This window comes from Saccoglossus kowalevskii, chromosome 22 (assembly GCF_978046115.1).
Source record: "Saccoglossus kowalevskii chromosome 22, keSacKowa6.1, whole genome shotgun sequence".
In the NCBI taxonomy this organism is placed as follows: domain Eukaryota; kingdom Metazoa; phylum Hemichordata; class Enteropneusta; family Harrimaniidae; genus Saccoglossus; species Saccoglossus kowalevskii.
Window position 1 is genome coordinate 10628685 of NC_140662.1, and position 19511 is coordinate 10648195.

At 34.3% G+C, this 19511-nt stretch overlaps 2 protein-coding genes across 5 annotated transcripts in view; one reads left to right on the top strand and one right to left on the bottom strand.

Annotated features, from left to right (window-relative positions):
- The first annotated feature begins 2653 nt into the window (after positions 1-2653).
- Positions 2654-13751, top strand: LOC144362632 (uncharacterized). Its single transcript, XM_078013738.2, has 12 exons — positions 2654-2694; positions 2880-3014; positions 3490-3546; positions 4288-4370; positions 5020-5149; positions 6004-6153; positions 8099-8201; positions 11141-11232; positions 11356-11432; positions 11807-12023; positions 13029-13126; positions 13539-13751. Exons 1-12 carry the CDS (start codon positions 2683-2685, stop codon positions 13672-13674), a joined length of 1290 nt encoding a protein of 429 aa, XP_077869864.2. The 5' UTR covers positions 2654-2682; the 3' UTR covers positions 13675-13751.
- A 589-nt stretch (positions 13752-14340) lies between these two features.
- LOC102802206 (N-acetylglutamate synthase, mitochondrial-like) overlaps positions 14341-19511 on the bottom strand; it is a 62919-nt gene continuing 57748 nt past the window's right edge. For all 4 annotated transcript variants that reach the window (XM_085496157.1, XM_085496154.1, XM_085496156.1 and 1 more), the window contains 3 exons: positions 19129-19291; positions 18507-18601; positions 14341-18011 (listed from right to left, as the gene is read on the bottom strand). In XM_085496157.1, the coding sequence (XP_085352283.1) occupies positions 17852-18011; positions 18507-18601; positions 19129-19291 (418 nt within the window). In that variant the 3' untranslated portion in view covers positions 14341-17851. The remainder of the gene's footprint in view (positions 18012-18506; positions 18602-19128; positions 19292-19511) is intronic.

Here is a 19511-nt window from a genome sequence, read left to right on the forward strand (position 1 = left end):
ATTTTAAATACGGAAAAATGTGAAAATATGAAATACAGAAAAGTTTGAAAATATGAAATACGGAAAAGTTTGAAAATATGAAATACGGAAAAGTTTAAAAATATGAAATAAGGAAAAGTTTGAAATATGAAATACAGAAAAGTTTGAAAATATGAAATACGGAAAAGTTTGAAATATGAAATGCAGAAAAGTTTGAAAATATGATTTACAGAAAAGTTTGAAAATATGATTTACAGAAAAGTTTGAAAATATGAAATACAGAAAAGTTTGAAAATTTGTAACACAGAAATGTTTGAAAATATAATTTACAGAAAAGTTTGAAAATATGATTTACAGAAAAGTTTGAAAATATGAAATACAGAAAAGTTTGAAAATATGAAATGCTCATGACCATTCAAATCATAGAACAACGAGCCGACAATTTAGTAAGGTAATTGGACAGAATATTGCATGCACCAGAACAAACCAAACTGAGAGTAAAATAAACTTACAATTGCCACTGGGCAACATTGTGGTCTTCTGGGCTTGTTTAAGTACTTTTGTTCAGTATTTTGTTTTATCTTGTCCAATTTGTATTGGGCCCAGAAGGCAAATTTCAGGTAAAAACAAAAGATTAGATTGTTTGTATCTAATGATGGCAGTATAACCATTTCTTTTGCAGGTGTCGAGCCAAACTTCGTAAACAGGAACAAGAATTGAATGTAAGAATACAAGGAATCCACAAAGAATGTTTACATTTATTCCGAGCAGTTAACAGATTTAAAGAATCTCTCGCTGGTATCTTTGACCGAGAAGGTATGTAGTGACAACAAACTCTGTGGTCGTATACACATTGATGTATTTAAATTCAATGTCTGAATTCGAATTTTAGAGATTTTTCATTTCACCAACACTGCACCATTTCTTATGTTAGTAATTTTCATCTTTTTTATTGTCGAAAGTCTAATTTCAGCCCTGAACTCTGATAAAACTTTATTAAAGATTAAACTGCTGATACACTAGGATGAAATAAGTGTTACGTTAAACAGCAAACTCACACAATTGAACACATGCTGTGTAACAGACATTACACCAACCTATGGGAATAAAGCTATCCTCGGGGGCGGAGCTACGTCACAGACGTTCTACGTTGCTAAGACGCGCAACACTGTACCACGTATTTCTATGGGCTTTGTGCGCGCTGCTGTGGAACGCCGGTGGAGCCGGTGAAAACTCTGGAAAACAACACAAACTCAACTTTGAAGTAATCCTGAACAACCAAATTCATATATTTTACACACGTAGGGCTAATCTTGTTACACTGTTCAGGGGACTCTCAACAACCATTGCAAAGTATCGTTTTCTGTGCGTTTTTGGTCTTTGTTTTCACTGCGAGGGTTGCCAGGCGGTAGAAAATGTCCGGATGTCCGCCCCCGAGGATAGTATCTCGTGTGTATTTGATTGTTTGCACATTTCTGTTATTATTTACTCCAGGACTTCTCGATTTGTCTCATGAACTTAAGACCAACGTTAAAGATTTACCTATGGATGAATTACAGGTGATTCTATTGTATTGTATTGTATTGTATTGTATTGTATTCTATTCTATTCTATTCTATTCTATGTGTGAATTTCTATTCTATTCTATAATCTATTCTATTCTATTCTATTCTATTCTATTCTATTCTATTCTATTCTATTCTATTCTATGTATCATTCTATGTTTTATTTATTTATCTATTCTATTCTATTCTATTCTATTCTATTCTATTCTATTCTATTCTATTCTATTCTATTCTAAGATTATAATGTATCATTTATTCATTCGAGAACTGTTATTCTATTCTATTCTATTCCAAGATTTTAATGTATCATTTATTTCATTATAGCTACCACAAGACACCAAGTCAATGATGAGCACTGTATCCGGTTTAGCTATTGAATGTAAGTCAAGTTCAAAACTCAATTTTGAAATGTCGTTACGAAGCTGGAATCGTTAATACATATGTTTGAAAACCTTGTTTCCTCAAACTCAAAGCCCCTTGAAGGTGTATCAACCAGAATATGATTGGCTTTGTGGCACATCGTGGAACACTGCACGATTTATTATAGCCAATCCAGTTGTCTCATTTACTAGTTCCTACTAAAGTAACCTAGCAACCCCATGCATGTTAGACTGCTCAGTAATAATTTGTTTATGATAAGTTTTGATAACTCTGCCACATATATAGCGATTTATGATGGAATAAATTGAAAATTAATTACATCTTCTATTGATAGTCAATGTGTCTCTCAGTGTTACGTCTACTATTGAGGTTGGTTTAACGTTTTCACCACCAACCTTTCTTTTTTTCTTATATTCTTCAATATTTCTGGAAATGAATCCTAATTTTGGATCCAACAGACATATTTGAGTCAGTTTACACTCAGGAAATTTGGCTATTTTTATCACAATCTTCTGAAAGAAAGTGCTAACTATAAACAAGACTATTTTGTAAATTTGTGATGAAAAGAGTGAACTGGTGGTGAAAGGGTTAACTCAAATTGTTCCAATGATCTTACACATTTCTCACCTCATGAGGGCAGTATAGGCCACATTTTACTCCATACAGAATATTTATAAATGTGACAGTACTTGTATTTCTCATCTTATTGTTATCGTTTTCAGTAATGGTTGCTCTGGAATTTAAAGTTTCTCAGGCAATGATAAATAAGGTAAGATTGTTGATTTTTTATTCATTTGTGGAATTTTAGACTTTTTATCAACTGTTGTATATAAAAACAAATACCATATAATTGTGATTTGTTATCACCAGAAGGCAGTATACAGCTCATACTCGTATTCTTAACCTTATAAATCAAATACTTGTAGTTATCTTGTGTTTTTCGTATGATAACAGAGAATTGAGTTGAAAGAGGGCCAGCTGGCGAAGAGGGGTAGTCATATCGATGTGGATGATGACCATCCAACTCAAGACAGTCGAGTGCTGAGAGCCAGGCAACAGATTGAACAACTCACGGAGAAACTTAACAAGGTATCAGATCACATAATATCTGAATTAGTACTGAATACGTCCACTCGTAATGTATCTTGGAACTGTATTAAAAACTGTGTGCACAATTATCACTGATGTCATAGTGGTTGTTGCTGCAGACCCATGATTGATAGACCCAAGTTCAAATCCAACCCGGGGTTGAACACCAAAAAGGGTTGACAGGTCACACTGAGTAAGTTTGCGATGAGAAGGGCTGTGACTGGATTTATTCACTAACAAGTTTGACTTTGAACTTGGGCAAGGTCTGCAAGTGCTTGTGTATGCCTGGCCCTGGTTAACTACAAGATAGTGCATTACATTTCTATAATGCAGTTATAACACAAAGATAGTCACATACACCTCTGACAAGAAGTTCTAAGGAAAGACATAGTATATCTGTAAAAAGTAGTGGTAGTGTAGAAAAATGATAAAAAAACAAAAAATAATTAATTATTTTGATATTACTATATTCCAGTCTAAAGAAGAAGTTGGCACGTTTGAAATCCTACTTGCTGAGACGAAGCGAATTAGTGTGAGTAGTAATTCAATTTTTTTGTATGTTCTTATATTTTCTACTCTGATTCATAACCGAGAGACTACAGCATTTATTATTTATTCTCAAGTGATGATAAAATCAAACTGATATTTTCCATTTTTAAAGTGAGTGTATTAGTGCCTCTGATTGGTTACCCAACCCTAACACATTACCATCTAACCAATCAGGGTACACGTACCTTGCTAGTGTGATTGCTAATCAGGTTGTAACTCATAATAATACTTCGTACCACAACAAGCTGACTACAGTAAGAAACGGTAGCAAGGATGTTATTATTATTGAAATTACAGAAAAATATATGAATATTTTTTTGGTGGTAGAAATGATGGCTGTCATAGGATTGATTAGTACATTTGTAATCTGAAATGCACAGACTGAATTTTACTACCAGTATATGGATTAAGTACGCGACAGTGCATGGTGAAAACAACACCTGTGTACTTGCACTGTCTTCGTGCATTCTTTGCGACTTATTTTTCGGAAACACAGACACACCTCTGTTATTTACGTAAGTGTATAGGCTTCTAATAGAGCAAATATTACGGTATTATCGCATTAACCTTGTATTATTTACAAATATTTATTCATTGTTAACAGCGGAGCTATCTCAGCCGACAGGCTGCTTGTCTATCATTCTGTTGTATGACCCGATTCTTGCCCTGTTGAATTTTCTCTCATTGGCTATAATCTTCATTGTGTGTTTTATTTCTTTTTTAGGAGGAGAAGTACCAGTCTCTGTTAGAACGCTATAAGAATATGATCATTAGTAGTAATACGACTCAGCGAGAACTGGCCGTTGTGTAAGTAGTATCTGAACATTGTCTTTCAATTCAATCCTGTTTGTGATTTTTATAAAAATTATATTGAAACAGTGCTTGTCACAATTTTGAGACCATACTAAAACTAGATTTGACATAAATGTAGAATTTGTTATAAATTAAATGAGGATGACGTGTGTAGTCGATAAAGACATTTTTAATCCAAAAATTCACTGTGACTTTTTGGTAATTTGCTATCAATCTTGGGGAAATTTATTGCCAGAACAAAACCCTGGTGAAGGTTTTATCAGCAGTTTTAAATATGTCTGTCGTTATTTCAGTTTGTGTTTCCTTATTTGTTTGTCCGAATCGATCATCTTCATGAATAAATAATAACATGACGTAGTGCTCAGGATCATGATTTAACCTTTTCACCACCAGTTCCCCCTTTTCATCCCAAATTCACAAATAGTCTGGTTTTATAATCCACACTTTTGGAACAAAAATTGCCATTTTTTTTGAATAAAAACTGAAAATTTTTGTCTGTTGGTTCCAAAATTAGAATTCATTTCCAGAAATATTGGTGAAATTCAGATATTTATAAAATATGAGGATGTAAACTATTTTATGTTAAAAAGCTGATTTTGTGATTTTCGTTTAATTCATCTACAATGTATTGTTATTTTGACAGTCGTAAAGAAATGACTGATGAAATAAAGAACAGAGACGTGCAACTCCAGCATCTGAGAGTCGCCATGGCTCAGTTAGGACACACCCATGACCAAGCACTCAAGAAACTTAAACAGAATTCCAGACACGCTGTAAGTTCCTCTTCACGCGCGCATTACATCTCTTTTATGTCTCTATTTACTTTATTATGAGCACTTACATAAATTTCTGGTATTAAAACGAACACATTTATGATCTCGTATTAAAACGAACACATTTATGATCGTTAAAGGTCAAACATCCTGGTACTTTCATTTTTATCAAAATCGAAAATGAATTTATTTTATTGAAATTTCCCAGACTTGATTTGTTTCAGCTAGAGTAAAATATTTCTGTCAGGACCAAAAAGTCACATTAAAGTGCACCAACTGTACATGTTTGTGATGCAGTCATACCAATGAAAGTACCAGGATGGTACCAGGGGTCATGAAAGTGACCTATTGCTGTGGAAGAAATGCAGTATTCACACTAAGCCCAAGTGATTTTTGTGCTCTCTGGACATCAGCAATTTGCTGGTACTTTTTCAAAATGTACTAAATTTGGTTCAATCATTTCAGACGAAGGGTCTAAGTATTTTCTGTTAAATTTAGTGTTTTACACCCAAAATATGGCAATTAATTAGTCTCATAATGCTTGGTACCATTTTAACTTAAGCTAAATTTAAATGCTTGTTGCCATTTTGACCTAAGCTAAATTTAAGACAACTGAGTTCGTTCTTATCATGCGGCAACTATTGCTGACCTTTCGCGTTCCCAGCCTTGTTTTTGCATTGATGGAATGCATCTGTTGAATCATATGTATCTTAGCATTGCAGGGAACCTGAAAGCGAGACATAAAATGCAATTCACAATGGTCACCACATGTTAAGAGCTATTCTCTGAATCTCAAAATAAATTTAAATTTAAACAACATTCAATTTAACTTTGTTACCATGTATATTATACAGAAAAGCAAAATAATGATGGCCAATCGCGGTATGCAAGACCAGCGAATTGACGTCGAGAACATCAAATTGAGTCTTCAAGATCAGAAGAAGAATCTCGATATTTTGGGAGACGCCCTCAAGAATAACAAGATATCTGAAGATCTTCATATGGTAAGTCTCGTCTCTTGTCCTCTTGGCTTTAATCATGGTAAATCACGTCCTATTTCGCTTGGCTCTGACATCCCAAGATTCCACCCTGGTTATATTTGATATATAGCACATACAACTTCATTTGTCGAGGGCTGTAAATAAAAGGTATCCCATAGTACAACTTTATATTGCACAGATATTTAGTCACTGTTCAGACGCCGCTCAAAAACTGGAATTGTGGATTGACCAAAATGTGTGTTTGTGTGGTAGTGCCTATATGTTAGACATGCCTCGACTGATTACATTCAAACTTAACATACCTACATCATAGATAACATTATACATATGCACATCAATTTGTTTCATGATCTGATTCAAGATGGCTGAAAGGTGGCCATTTGTGTGCTCTGGCATTCCAGAACTTGATCTCGGCTTTACAGCTGGATTTTGTTCAAACTTGGTACATACATTGAACATTATTGGACCTTGATTCATATCAATTTGTGGCGACGGTCATTTTGTTTTTATGAATGCTGTTCCAGAGCAATATCTGACGTGCTTTGACTGATCATGTTCAAACTTTATATATAGTTATTTTGTTATTTTGTTTTTTAATATCTTACTTTTGTTGCTATAAACTGATGGAAACACTGTATTTCTAAGGATGCATTAAATTATCTTTATTATACATCATGTCGCACATATGCACAAGTATCAGATTGAAGATTGTCAAATGGCTTCTGTTTTAATTTAAAAAAAAATTATGATATTCTTTGGGTGATTGCAATCACGTTTTACAGCGACGTTGCACTTCATGTGACACATGTTAATTACTGTATGGACAAGTACTCGTTTAACGATCAGATGACTGAATGTCAATCATTTCAATGTAAGAAAATTATCATAATCAAGCATCAGCTTCTTAATTCATATCCCTGACATGTTTAAGCTCAATCTATATTACTATAGTCAAAACTATATAACTTAAATTTGATAACTAACAGGGACTATGCCATGCATGGCTTGTTCAGACTAATTTTAGAAAACTCATAGATGTTCGGGGTAAAAAGTTATTTTAATATTATTATTGATAAAGTATCAATTTTATTTTCATTTGTACATGAAAGTACCGGGGGTAGATAAAATAATTTGGACAAATTCTCCAACGTGGAAATTAATATATAATACCTATATAATACCTATATTAATGAGTACTAATATTAAATTTATACTATATGAATGATATCATTAAGAATTTTTCAGAAGATCAAATGAAGTTCCAAAACTAGTTTGGACTTATTTACTATTTGTGTATGTGTATTGAAAATTTTGATACTAGAAATATTTGTTTAACTATGCGAGGGCTTTGGCAATGAAAAGAAAATACAAGGAATCGTAAAATGCTATCTCTTGTGAAATTAACCTTTTCACCACCAGTTCCCTCATTTAATCACAAATTCCTGTTATACTGTAGAATACTTTATTTTCGCTTGGAATTTATTTTCGCTATTTTCGCTGAAGGGATGATTCCGTGAAAATAAAATCCAGCGAATATACTTTTTTTCCTATATTTCACATTAAACTCATGAAAAATCAGTGAAAATAAATTCCAAGCAAAACGCCCAAAAAGCCTTTTCAGCGAAAATTAATTCCAGCGAAAATAAAGTATTCCACAGTAGTCTGCACTTTCCTTCAGAAGATTGGAACCAAAATAGCCGATTTTTTTTTGAGTAAAAACTGAAAATTGACTAAAATTTTGTCTAAAATAAGAGTTCATTTCCAGAGATTTTGTGGAATATAAAAAAAAAAAGTGCAGTCAATTTGGGCGAGAAAGTCCGGTAGTGAAAAGCTTAGTCGTTTACAGCAATTGTTGCACAGTAGACCAATTAGCCTCAATCTGAGTTACAGACATACTCTCAACTGTGAGGGCATCTGTCTTATGACAATGTTGATTATTTGCTTTCAGATAACAATGCAGGTGATTAAGCGTTCCATGGATATACCAATCGTTTGTCTTCGCAATCTATTTGAAAGATACATACAACACAAGAAGTTCAAAGATAATCATGGTAATGTATAACATCTAATTTATCTATGACATAATGTCAGTGCATTGTGGGTAAAATTTACTTCCAAAAAATATTTTTTACTACAAATAATTTTATTTTAAAGTACTACAGTATTAAATTACTGTAAAATACTTTATCTTAGCTGGAATTCATTTTCGCTGAAAAGACTTTTTGGGCGTTTTGTATGGAATTTATTTTCACAAATTTCTGACGAGTTGAATGTAAAATATAGAAAAAAAGGTATATTCGCTGGATTTTATTTTCACTGAATCATTTTTTTAGTGAAAATTAATTCCAAGCGAAAAATAAAGTATTTTACAGTAGTGCATTTGCTCTACGAGAAAAGGATTATATCGGTGCATGTAAAGCGACAACTACATTGATACTGTATTACTCAAATATGACGTGTCGTAAACCGCTAATTTTCACTGTGATAAATTTTCACACTTTCATGGTTATGGCATTTGTGAAAACAAACTTTGCAAAAGTCATAGGACTCCAGAAAAATTTCTACTATTACAAAATTTTGCAAAATTCACTGACTCGCAACATTTTTGAAACTTTGTCTCTTAAAGGCCCAGGTATACTATAAATACGCTCCTAAACAATAGGGATTATTTCCTTGCTTGTCACGCTGTAGTAAACAGCTCCAGCCAAGCTCTGATAAAGACATGTTTTCTCAAACTTACAGGTCGATTATGTTGTGCCAAAGGGCATGCATGTGACTATGAATACCACAGCAGTGACTGTGTGTAGTATTTATGACAATAAATAGTGTACGAGCTGAGATTTTGGCGAATAAAAGTCAAAAACACGAACCGAGGAAAGGGACGCGCTACTAATCTTGAATAATTAACTACTGTCAATCAAAGTCACGTGATGTTGGACAGCTGAAACAGGATGCGTCATAGGCTGTGCAAGTGATTAACAACACTCATTAGCATAGCCACACCTCCAATTCACACTTACCCGAAGCAAGTGAATTGGGCCTTTAAAAAATGAATGTTTTCAGTATCTTGGCGAACGACATGCTTCCATCATTAACATAAACAAATACACACTATAAATAGCGCAAATACCTTAATAATTACAATTATAAAAATACACAAACAATTTAAAAAATTCAACTTTCAGTAACTTGATACAGTGTTATTCTTATTCGTTTACCAACTTTGTAACAGTATCGGGTTATTTGTTGTAATGTATAGTATAAAAACAAGTACATACAATTTTGTCTTCTGGTATCTTGCTGCTGTCAAATTTGCATAACACTTTGAGCACTATAATTTTTCCCGGATTTTAATGCATTTTGTCTGTTTTTATGTAATTTTCAAAATTGTTTTTTATAATTTTGGTACAAGTGACCATGATTTCTGTTTGGCTACAAGCCGTGATCAAAATTTTGGAAAAATTATGAAAAATTTTTGTAGGTTTATTAAAATGATTACAAAAGTTGAAATTGACACTCAGAGGATTAAAGTCAACAATAATTCTTATTTGTGAATCAACTTACTGAAAAGCATACACAATTTTTTTAATTGGGAGTTAGGGGGTCAACCTAATTTACTTTCGAATGTTGCAAGTACCTTTTGATTGGTTACACATTTTTTTCGAAATACAAGTCATTTGGAACCTTACGCAAAATGTATTTCAATTCGTGCATCCATCCATACAAGGGCATCATTCAAAGTCGTTCCGCTGACTGACTACGGGTTATCGCGTAACACTTAGAGGCAGATCAGTTTTCAGTCCGGGGAGAAATAAATTGATTTTAACAACTGTGTCACTCTGACTTTTTCCATGAGAGACTAAGTGAGCTGCAACAGTGAGTTAATTCTTGTTAAGTTATTTGTATGCAGTGGTTATTTTTATTTGTCGCTTAATAGCTGGTGCCATTTTAATCTGTTAATTGTGTGCTAATGTTTATATGGATTAAAAATAGGATTGGGGAGGTGTTTCTTCTTGGAAACGTGTAGTAACTTTTGAGAAATACTCAACAAGCATTTCTTTAAAACAGAACGCATATCTTTTTTTTTCTCAGTATTCAATGTGTGGTATGATCATTGTATTTTTATTTAAATTAATGGGTTGGTTGAAAAAAAAATGTGTTAGGATGTTATTGTTATTGGGTTGTTTATCCCTGTTGTGTATCCCTTTTAGCCCATTCAAGGGTGCTTGCTATGTATCTCTTTAAACCTTGCAAGGACACATTTTGTGTATCCCTCTATTAACCTACCCAGGGTCAGCTGTTGTGTCCCTTCAGAACCCACATAAAGATGCTTTTCTGTACCCCTCAAAGTCAATCCCAAATCTTCTGACGTTTTGTGTCTCTCTAAACACACCAAGGTATGCCCATTATGTGTCACTCTAAACCCACCCAGAAACATCTTTACCCCTTTAAGCCCATTCAGGAGCACATGTGCAACCTTTTACACCCAGGGGCATTAGTATGTGTACACCTTTAATGCAACCCAGGGTTGCCTGTCATGTATGCCTCTAAACCATCCCAGGACACCCGTTGTGTACTTGTATAAGCCTACTCCACCCAGGGGCATTGAGTGTCATTTGTGAACCCCTCTAATACACCCAATGATGCTTGTCATGTATCCCTATAAATCATCCCAGGATACCTGTTGTGTACCCCTCTAAACCCAGCCCACCCTGTTGGTAATGTGTATTTATATCAATGCAAGGAGGAAGCCCCTCTTTTTGTACCCCTGTATTCTCTCCCAGGACACCTGTTATGTTCCTCCCCTCTAAACCATCCTATGAGCTCTTGTTGTGTACCTCTCTAAGCACACTGAGGGATACCTGTTATTCATCCCTCTAAACCCACCACGGGGACACAATACTCATCTACATCTGGGATTTACCCAAGGACATTTTTTTGACACCTGAGTCGAGTTGCCTTACTTATTATTATATTTTCAACATTGCAGATATACTCAAAAAGCAGCTGAACAAGACAACTGGTGCTGAACACTGGGAACTCAGACAGTTTATTGAAAATATGGAAAAGAAAATGCAAACGGTATTTAGCTTTCATCGCTATAAACTGGTTTCTTTTTTAATAATTGAGTTGTGATTACAAAAATCAAACAGTTTTCAATTCAAGGAGAGCAAACACATTGACTATTCATCTGTATATTCGTAGGTTAATCAGCGTTGGCTTGAGAGAACAGATCAACTCAAACAAGAGCGAACCAAACTGTACGAGCAGATGCAAGCTATGTAAGTTACGTAATTGTTGTTCACCGCAATGACAACGTGTCAATCATAGAGCAGTAAAAACAATAGCATTTAAAAATTAAATTGTGGGCATGTTCGTAGGTGGTACATCTTTAAAACACTTTTTACGATTACCGTAGTGCATTGGCGAATGCTTTGTGATATTCTTTGTGTGCATGATGCAGTGTTACCATGGAAACAAATTTAAATTGGTGGTAATTTTGGCTGACAAAATACAACATTCATGTGCGTGTGACTCGTAGAAAACGCATTGACTTCACAAGATTATTTTGCCAAGTCCAACGCTTTCTGGCTCATTGATTTGTTGGATGATTTTGACCTCTAACCTCTTGACAAGATTTTTTTTCCTCTTCCAGTTTTGAGACAGTTCACGAAGAGAGTGGTATTCTGCTGGTCAAACCAGTCTTAGTGTACTCCACCAATAAGAAGAACATGATTGTGCCAGGTAGTAGCAAGAAACGGTCCGTTGCTATGCAGGTCTACCTCAAAGGGGTGCGCGCTGACACAGTGTCTCCTTCTGCTCTTTTTGGAACTCAAGTAAATTTGATTGGAGATAGAGGGCCTTATTGGAAGGTAAGGATAGTGTAATAAGTAATTAATTTGATTGGAGATAAGGGGTCTTATTGGAAGGGAAGAATAATGTAATTTGATTAGGGATGAAGGGCCTTATTAGTGTAGTTTGATTGGAGATAGGTGGCCTTACTGAAAGGTAAGGACAGTGTACTATTAAGTAGTCACTTTTAATGGAAAGGAAATTAAGGATGGTATATTTTGATTGGAGATAGGGGGCCTTACTGGAAGGTATCTACAAATGTTTTATTTTAGAATCCTAGTTCGTGGTTAAGTGAACAGGTGTTTAGAAAACCTCTAGTTCATAGAGTTTAGTTTAAGGGACGACGTCAAAAGATCGATGTTGGATAAAAAACTTATTTTCTTTAGTTGGGGGGGGGGGGCGTTTAACCTCAAAAAGTTTCCATCCTACAAAAACGATTTTATTTTTTAATGAAGTCCAAAAAACGTTGGAGTATTTGTAGTTCGTTTTTTTCTATCCAATCATAGACAAAAATAACAGAAAATGAAAAAAAACACATCCAAGACGAGAAAATGGTTTGGTCCGAGTGTAAATATGTGCATCAAATGAGGTCAATTTCAGGGCATGGACCTAGAGCATGCGCAGAACCCAGAAAACTAGTGTGCGCATGCATATATTCCACTTCATTAGTACAACCAACTGCTATGCCATACTACTGTCCGATTATCAATTTGTATTTAATGGTGAATGTAGTCTGACGCCATGATCAATATTTATCAATTAAGTTTCAGTGTGTGTGTGTGTGGGGGGGGGGGGGGGGGGCTAAAAGAATTTTTTAGTTTTTTATCCGACATCGATCTTTTGACGTCCTCCCTAAATAGCTTTAACTGTATCAATATTATAAAAATTATTCATTGCATCATCAAATAGCTGGTATGCTAGGGTGTTTATCACATATTAGTGTTGGGGATTTCAGGACATCAGATTATTCTTCACTAACTTCTGGAGGCTAGTGACAAAAGTAAATTAAACTTGTTTTTTCTTAGATTCCATCTTCAGACACTGAGGAAAGTCCAGCTGCCATGGTAACCACACCCAAAATGCTTGAATTGGATGTCAACAGAGATAGAAGGAAAGCCAAAAAGTAAGTAACAGTTTGTGAAATAAACAAAGTTTCCTCTAAAGCTTACATAAATATTCTATGCATGACCAAGACCAAAGACATTAGTTCCTGTTTTGGGACTTTTTCCATACAGGGACTGATACATAAAAACAAAAGCAAAACAGTAGAGCACACATTTTTCTTGAAATTAATTAATGTGTATGATTTATGTGTAGGGGAAATGTAAAACTGTAATTATACACATATGGTTTTAATTTTGCCTTTTTCGTAAAATCTGCTCAATTGAATTCACATAAACATGTGAAATTACATTACAATAGAACACATTGTCATTCACTGAATATCCAGAATTATAAATTGGGATCCTATGTCATAACCAGGTCTGTATGTCTGTCATACTAAAAAATTAAATCTATAATCTGTTTCTTTGCAGGACACTAGGCGTTCCACAGTCTATGGGTGACAACAAAGGTCAATGTCGTCTGCCACCATTAGCCACGTTTCTGGTTACAGAATCACCTTTTGAACACGTTCCACATCGTGAAGAGGAATGGGACAAGTGGTATTGACGAGTCTTTTTTTTTCAATTATTTTCTGTAATTCGTTACTGATGTACATTAAAAAAAGATATGTTTTAAAGATGAAATGTTGTTGTTCTGATTTTTTTCTTTCAAACTTACCTTGCATCTAAATGTTGAGCAGCTATCTCTTGAGACCATCATAGTCTTCTAAATGTCAGCATCTCAGTTCTATGAATTTTCTAAGCATAATACTGTCGTGGCTTGCTATTGGTCCATATTCAAATGAAGTCCAGACACAGATATGGATTGACCTCTGCATGTCCATGGCCAAATGGCGGACATTTTTGTGCTTAGTCAATGAAAATCAAGCATTTGCCATTCCAGGGCAAGATCTCAGCGGTTTACAGATGGATTTTGTTCAAAATTGGTAAATACATTCAACATTGTGGGGTCTTGATGCACATCATTTGGTTTTTCAGATTGAATATAAAATGGCAAAGTTTTAACAAATACTGTAAAAGAGCCATATCTGACCCGCCATAACCAATCATGTCATACAATGTTTAAAATCAAGCATTTCTGCCACTTTGGAACTGGGTCTTGCATGAAAGATTTCAGACTTGAGTACACGCACGCACATACATTTCCCCAGGATGCACTGGTGCAATCCTGGTGATTAGACACGAACTACATTTTAATCATGCAAACAAAAAGTCCAGTTTGACACGTATTTTATTGGTGATCACTTATTACACTGTTCATCACAGAGTATAAATACACCCTAATATTTAAAACAAAAATTACTTTTATGAAAAGCAGTGGGTTAATTTATTCACCACAAAGAGGTACTGCTGGTAGTTACCGACCTCAGTGGTAAATTATCGTCTCGTCCCAAATCTCACAAGTCTTGACAATATTCACATTTCGGTGAAAACGAGTCAAAGTTTAAACTTAATTCAGCAATCTCTTGTTTGGCATTAAAGAATGCAAATGCAACCAAAAAATCTAAATTTTCAGTACAAGCAATAAAAGACTTGCTATAAACTCCCTAGAAAGATAAAGTCTTTCACAATTATGTTCATGCAGCATTATGGTCCCATACTAGTCTATTGTTACAGCCTGGATACCAAACAACTGTTCCCTCTCCACATTACTTGAAACAGCCTGCTAGGATTTAGCCTCCACGGTCAGAGGAGGACCACAAAGATGTGCTAATTTTTCAAATACTGGCTGACAGTTATAAGCTTCTTGCCATGATAAAAATACAACCATCAAAATCTGCATTGCAATTTGACATACTGCAAAATACTTTATTTTAGCTGGAATCAATTTTCGCTGAACAGATATTTGTGGTGTTTTGTATGGAATTTATTTTCACTGATTTTTGACGAATGTAAAATATAGGAGAAAAGGTATATTCGCTGGATTTTATTTTCACTGAATCATTCCTTCAGCGAAAATTAATTCCAAGCGAAAATAAAGTATTCCACAGTAATCTTGGCAATATTTGGAGAGGTATCAAATGATCTGCTGTCCAGGCTGGAATGTCTTGTACTAACAATATCATCTCCATATAAGCAAGCTGAGGGTTGCACAGCATGAATGAATCTGGCATCCTCGTCAGTATTTATTTAAATGAGAAAACTATAATCAGTCTCTTTGCGATTTGAAAATCATAAATTCAAATATTTCAGTATGTTTCTAAACGCATAACATTTATTTAATGACAAAAAATGAATGACAAAAAAACCTGACCCGTTCTTTCCTTTGGTAGAGTTTGATATGGTAAACAGATTACACGACCTTTCACCCATAAAATATCATGCATGAACTCAATCCCGAAACCAGATCGAGATATTCCTCATACTTGCAAGAGGCAGTGTATACCATATTTGCTCAATTTTTAAAAAAGTGGCTGAAAAAAACAATAATGTTGCACTCTGTTATGGTAAACAAAAACCATATTTGACAGGTGCGAGTCAAAGTTCAAAACAGATAATCTTTTTGATGATCCACTATATCAGCAGCTATTGGTTTACAATCGTTTTTATTACAGATGCACTTCAAATAGAGCAAATATGGTTATATTAGAGTGCCAAGAATTCACCAAATGAGAGATTTTTTTCATTTTTATGTCTTCTATTTTATACTTAGCAATAGCAATTACGTTTTTTATTATTTTTTTATTTTACTGTTTATTTATTTGTAATATCTCTCACTTAAACTATTAAAGCTGCATAGGAGAAAGAAAATACAAGAAAAACCATGGCAACATACAGAACTAAATATCTACCAATAACTTGTAAGAAAAAAAAAATGCCTTTAAACTATTACCCAAGAAAAAAAAGTTTTCCATTCTTAAATTTCTTTTACAAGTAACTGAAAAATGCAAAAATAAACATACTCATATTTTAACCAGGGAATCTCATCAATTCTGACGCTTTCTGTACTCAGCAGAACCAACACTCATCACAAATACTGAAATGAGTACCTATAATGAACTATTTACATGTGCCCCCTCATGTGGTCATTCTTTTAGGTTCTTTCATTTTTACAGTCAAAATTAAAATTCTTTTGCAATAAGCAGCTATTTTCAGGTGAGCAGAATCCACGACAAGCATTATAACATTCAGAGATTGCTTTTGTTTTTACAGCTTGAGAAAGCATAGCATAAATCTAGTGTAGTTGTTTTTACTTTGTAGAATCCACGACAAGCATTATAACATTCAGAGATTGCTTTTGTTTTTACAGCTTGAGAAAGCATAGCATAAATCTAGTGTAGTTGTTTTTACTTTATACAGTGCAAACAATATTCAGGAAATTAGCAACCAATAATTAGACACTTCTACAAAACTACTGCAGTTATGAAATGAAACAATGTACAAATGTTACATACTTATTTACAACCACAAAATATGGAAATTGTTAACTTGCCATTTTTTCTGGAATTTCAGTTTTCAGAAAAAAAAATTTATGGCTCATTATTTACCTAATTCAGAAGAATTCGGCAGAAAAAAAAATGAGAGTGAACATCTAAAATTAAATTAACATCTTAGATTATGGCCAATAAAGGGCGCCACAACAGCTGTGTTAAGTTTTTTTTTAGATAAAGGGAACAGTTTCAAAATCTCACTGTTTAGTTTTGAAGGTGAATTTTTTGCACTTAGACCCTGATAGAATTGTGCAAAATATAACCTCTGAATTGTGCGATACAGTATATGTGATCGTAGAAGAACAAGTTGCTGAAAAACCTGCTAAAAATTACAGATACACTGGGATACTGGCCTTAATGACAACAGCCAACATTCTTGGAAATCAACAGGTTCTTCAAAAAATCTTTTTTTCTTTGAAAAGCCGAATACAGGGGTACAAATTAGCATAATCCATCATGGCTGCCTAAACTAGAGGAGCTGACACCTTAGTGGACCCAGACAATAAAAAGTTGTATATACAGCGTTGGGTTTCAGAGAAAGGTGCAGATAAAAATAATGTTTTGTTACACGACGAGTAGCAAATCACGGAGGGGCAGAGGATGCTTTATCAATGCTAAACCATAAACACATATTTTTCACAAACCAAAATAAGTTCAGTCTCTACTGTTTTTGTGGTTTATATTACTGTAAAATCTGTATTAAAAGCCGCGGCTTCTATTAAAGTGGTAAAATGCAACAGAGGAGATGCGGCTTCTATAAGAGCATCTAAACATATGCGACCTGGTGAATTTTTGGGTCTCGATTGTTCAAAAAGAATGGGTGCGGCTTCTATTGGGGATGCAGCTTCTAATACAGATTTTACGGTACCAGTTATAAATTTCAGAAAGTAAAAAATCTTTCAGCACTTCACTGTGTGAGAAAATTGACATAAGAGATTTGGTATGCGAGAGATATTTGTTAATGAGTGTCCAATAATATACAAGATTTTGTAAATTTTTAGATTACGTGATGACTGCGTTAGTTATTTTAAATTTACCAATTATATGATATAATTTAATTAATTACATGTTGCACTTTGGTAGTCTAGGTTCAACGATAGCACGAATGAGTACATGTGGATCTACACATGTAAATTTCTTTTTATTGAAACCAAACGTTACACTGGCAGTAGCGCAGACGTAAACATGCTGCTTCCGCAGAAGCTTTGTCCCAAAAAAATTTCTGAATCGATGTTAATCCAGGTTAAACTTCGCTATCAACAATATAATCAACATCAATGTTATTTTTGTGAGTTAACGACCGGTGACTATTACATTCCCGTCTTCAACGAACGATGATGGTAGACTGGCTGCGTAGTCGACAAGTTCGTAAGACACCTTGGGATCAGATACTCCGTACCAAAACACCGTCCACTCACCGTTGCTCCAACTTCCTTCAGATCTTTTGAAGTACCTGAGGTATAATGAAAAAAAAAAATTGAAACTAAAGAAGCCTTGCTTGCAAAGAATTTTTATATGCACTCTTCATGATATAGAAATATTGATGATATTCCTGCAGCAAACCATGAACACAAAAGAAAATGCTTGAATATATAATATAAATAATCCAGAATGCCTTCTATGTTGGTGATGCAGCTTCCCCAAAGAAGGGAAATTTTGGGATAAATGCAAGAACAAGTATGTTTTGAATGACTATAATTTTACAGAATTGTTTTCAACGCTAGATGTAGTTAATGACGTGTCATTAACTAGCATGTAATTATTTTAGATAATCATTGATTTCACTAATTTGAGATTTCTCTAATTTTAAATAAAGTACATTCTCACAATAAGATTGTTGGTAAATTAAAATTTTGTTTAAAATTAAAATTACAATTCATACATTGGATCAAATTTGCTAAAATGGCACTTGGTTATTTCAATGTGTTTTACAGTATAGTTATCTTACCATGGATTTATCATGTTAGAACTTCTGGATCTCCAGAAGAGACTTTTAAAATCTTTCCTGACACTTTCCCACAGCATTTCACTTGTACCTTCACCCTGTCAGCAATAAAACAAATATATCAAAGTTGTACACTCAGAAATTATTCAAAAAATTCCAGTCGTAATTTTCGCTGGGTTTAAATTTTGCTGATTCACCGTTTCAGGCATATTCAGTGGGTTTTAAATTCACGGTTTTATCATTTAGATAATTAGATGTTCTATGCTAAATTTTACATATTCACTGGGTTTTAATTTAGCACATTTTCCAGTCAGCGAAATAAGCAAATAAATTTCATTTATTTATTGATCAGAATCTTTTATGGAAATAATTCTGAGTAGCACACTATTTCATAGGAGGTGACAAAATTCGAGTTTTATTTAAAAGGAAAGAATGGTGTTTAGGTAACAGCATCCGATAAAAAAGTTAAAATGTTACACATAGTCTTCAGGCTATCAATAATGGACACCATATGTACATTTCCATACTCCCATGATGCACCTCCCCGGTGTGGACAACAGAATGTTGCACCATGGGAGTACCGCCATATTGAAGGATTTCACCCTGACAGATTGAATGCAATTACCTGCGAGTGTGCACTGACAGCAAACTTATCCAGGTACGGAACAGCGACTTCGTTTTCCTGCGTAATCACGGCGCATGCATTGAAATTCTCCGACAGATACAATGTATGCAGTCTGTCACCAAGGTTTGTGAAGTAATCTTTACTCAGCATTCGCCCGAATGCCCTGAAAACAAATTTTAAAATAGCGATGTCACGTCATTTAGTTGACAGGATGTATTGCCGCCATATTGGCATTTTACAGCTCGATATTTGCATAATGGGTTTGTTGTTTAAAAACAACCCTTACAAATGTGGACAAACATCGTATATAGTCGTTACCACGCACAATCTTGTTTATTCATAGTCCTCAATGAGAACAAGTCATTGAAAATGGCACAGTCCCC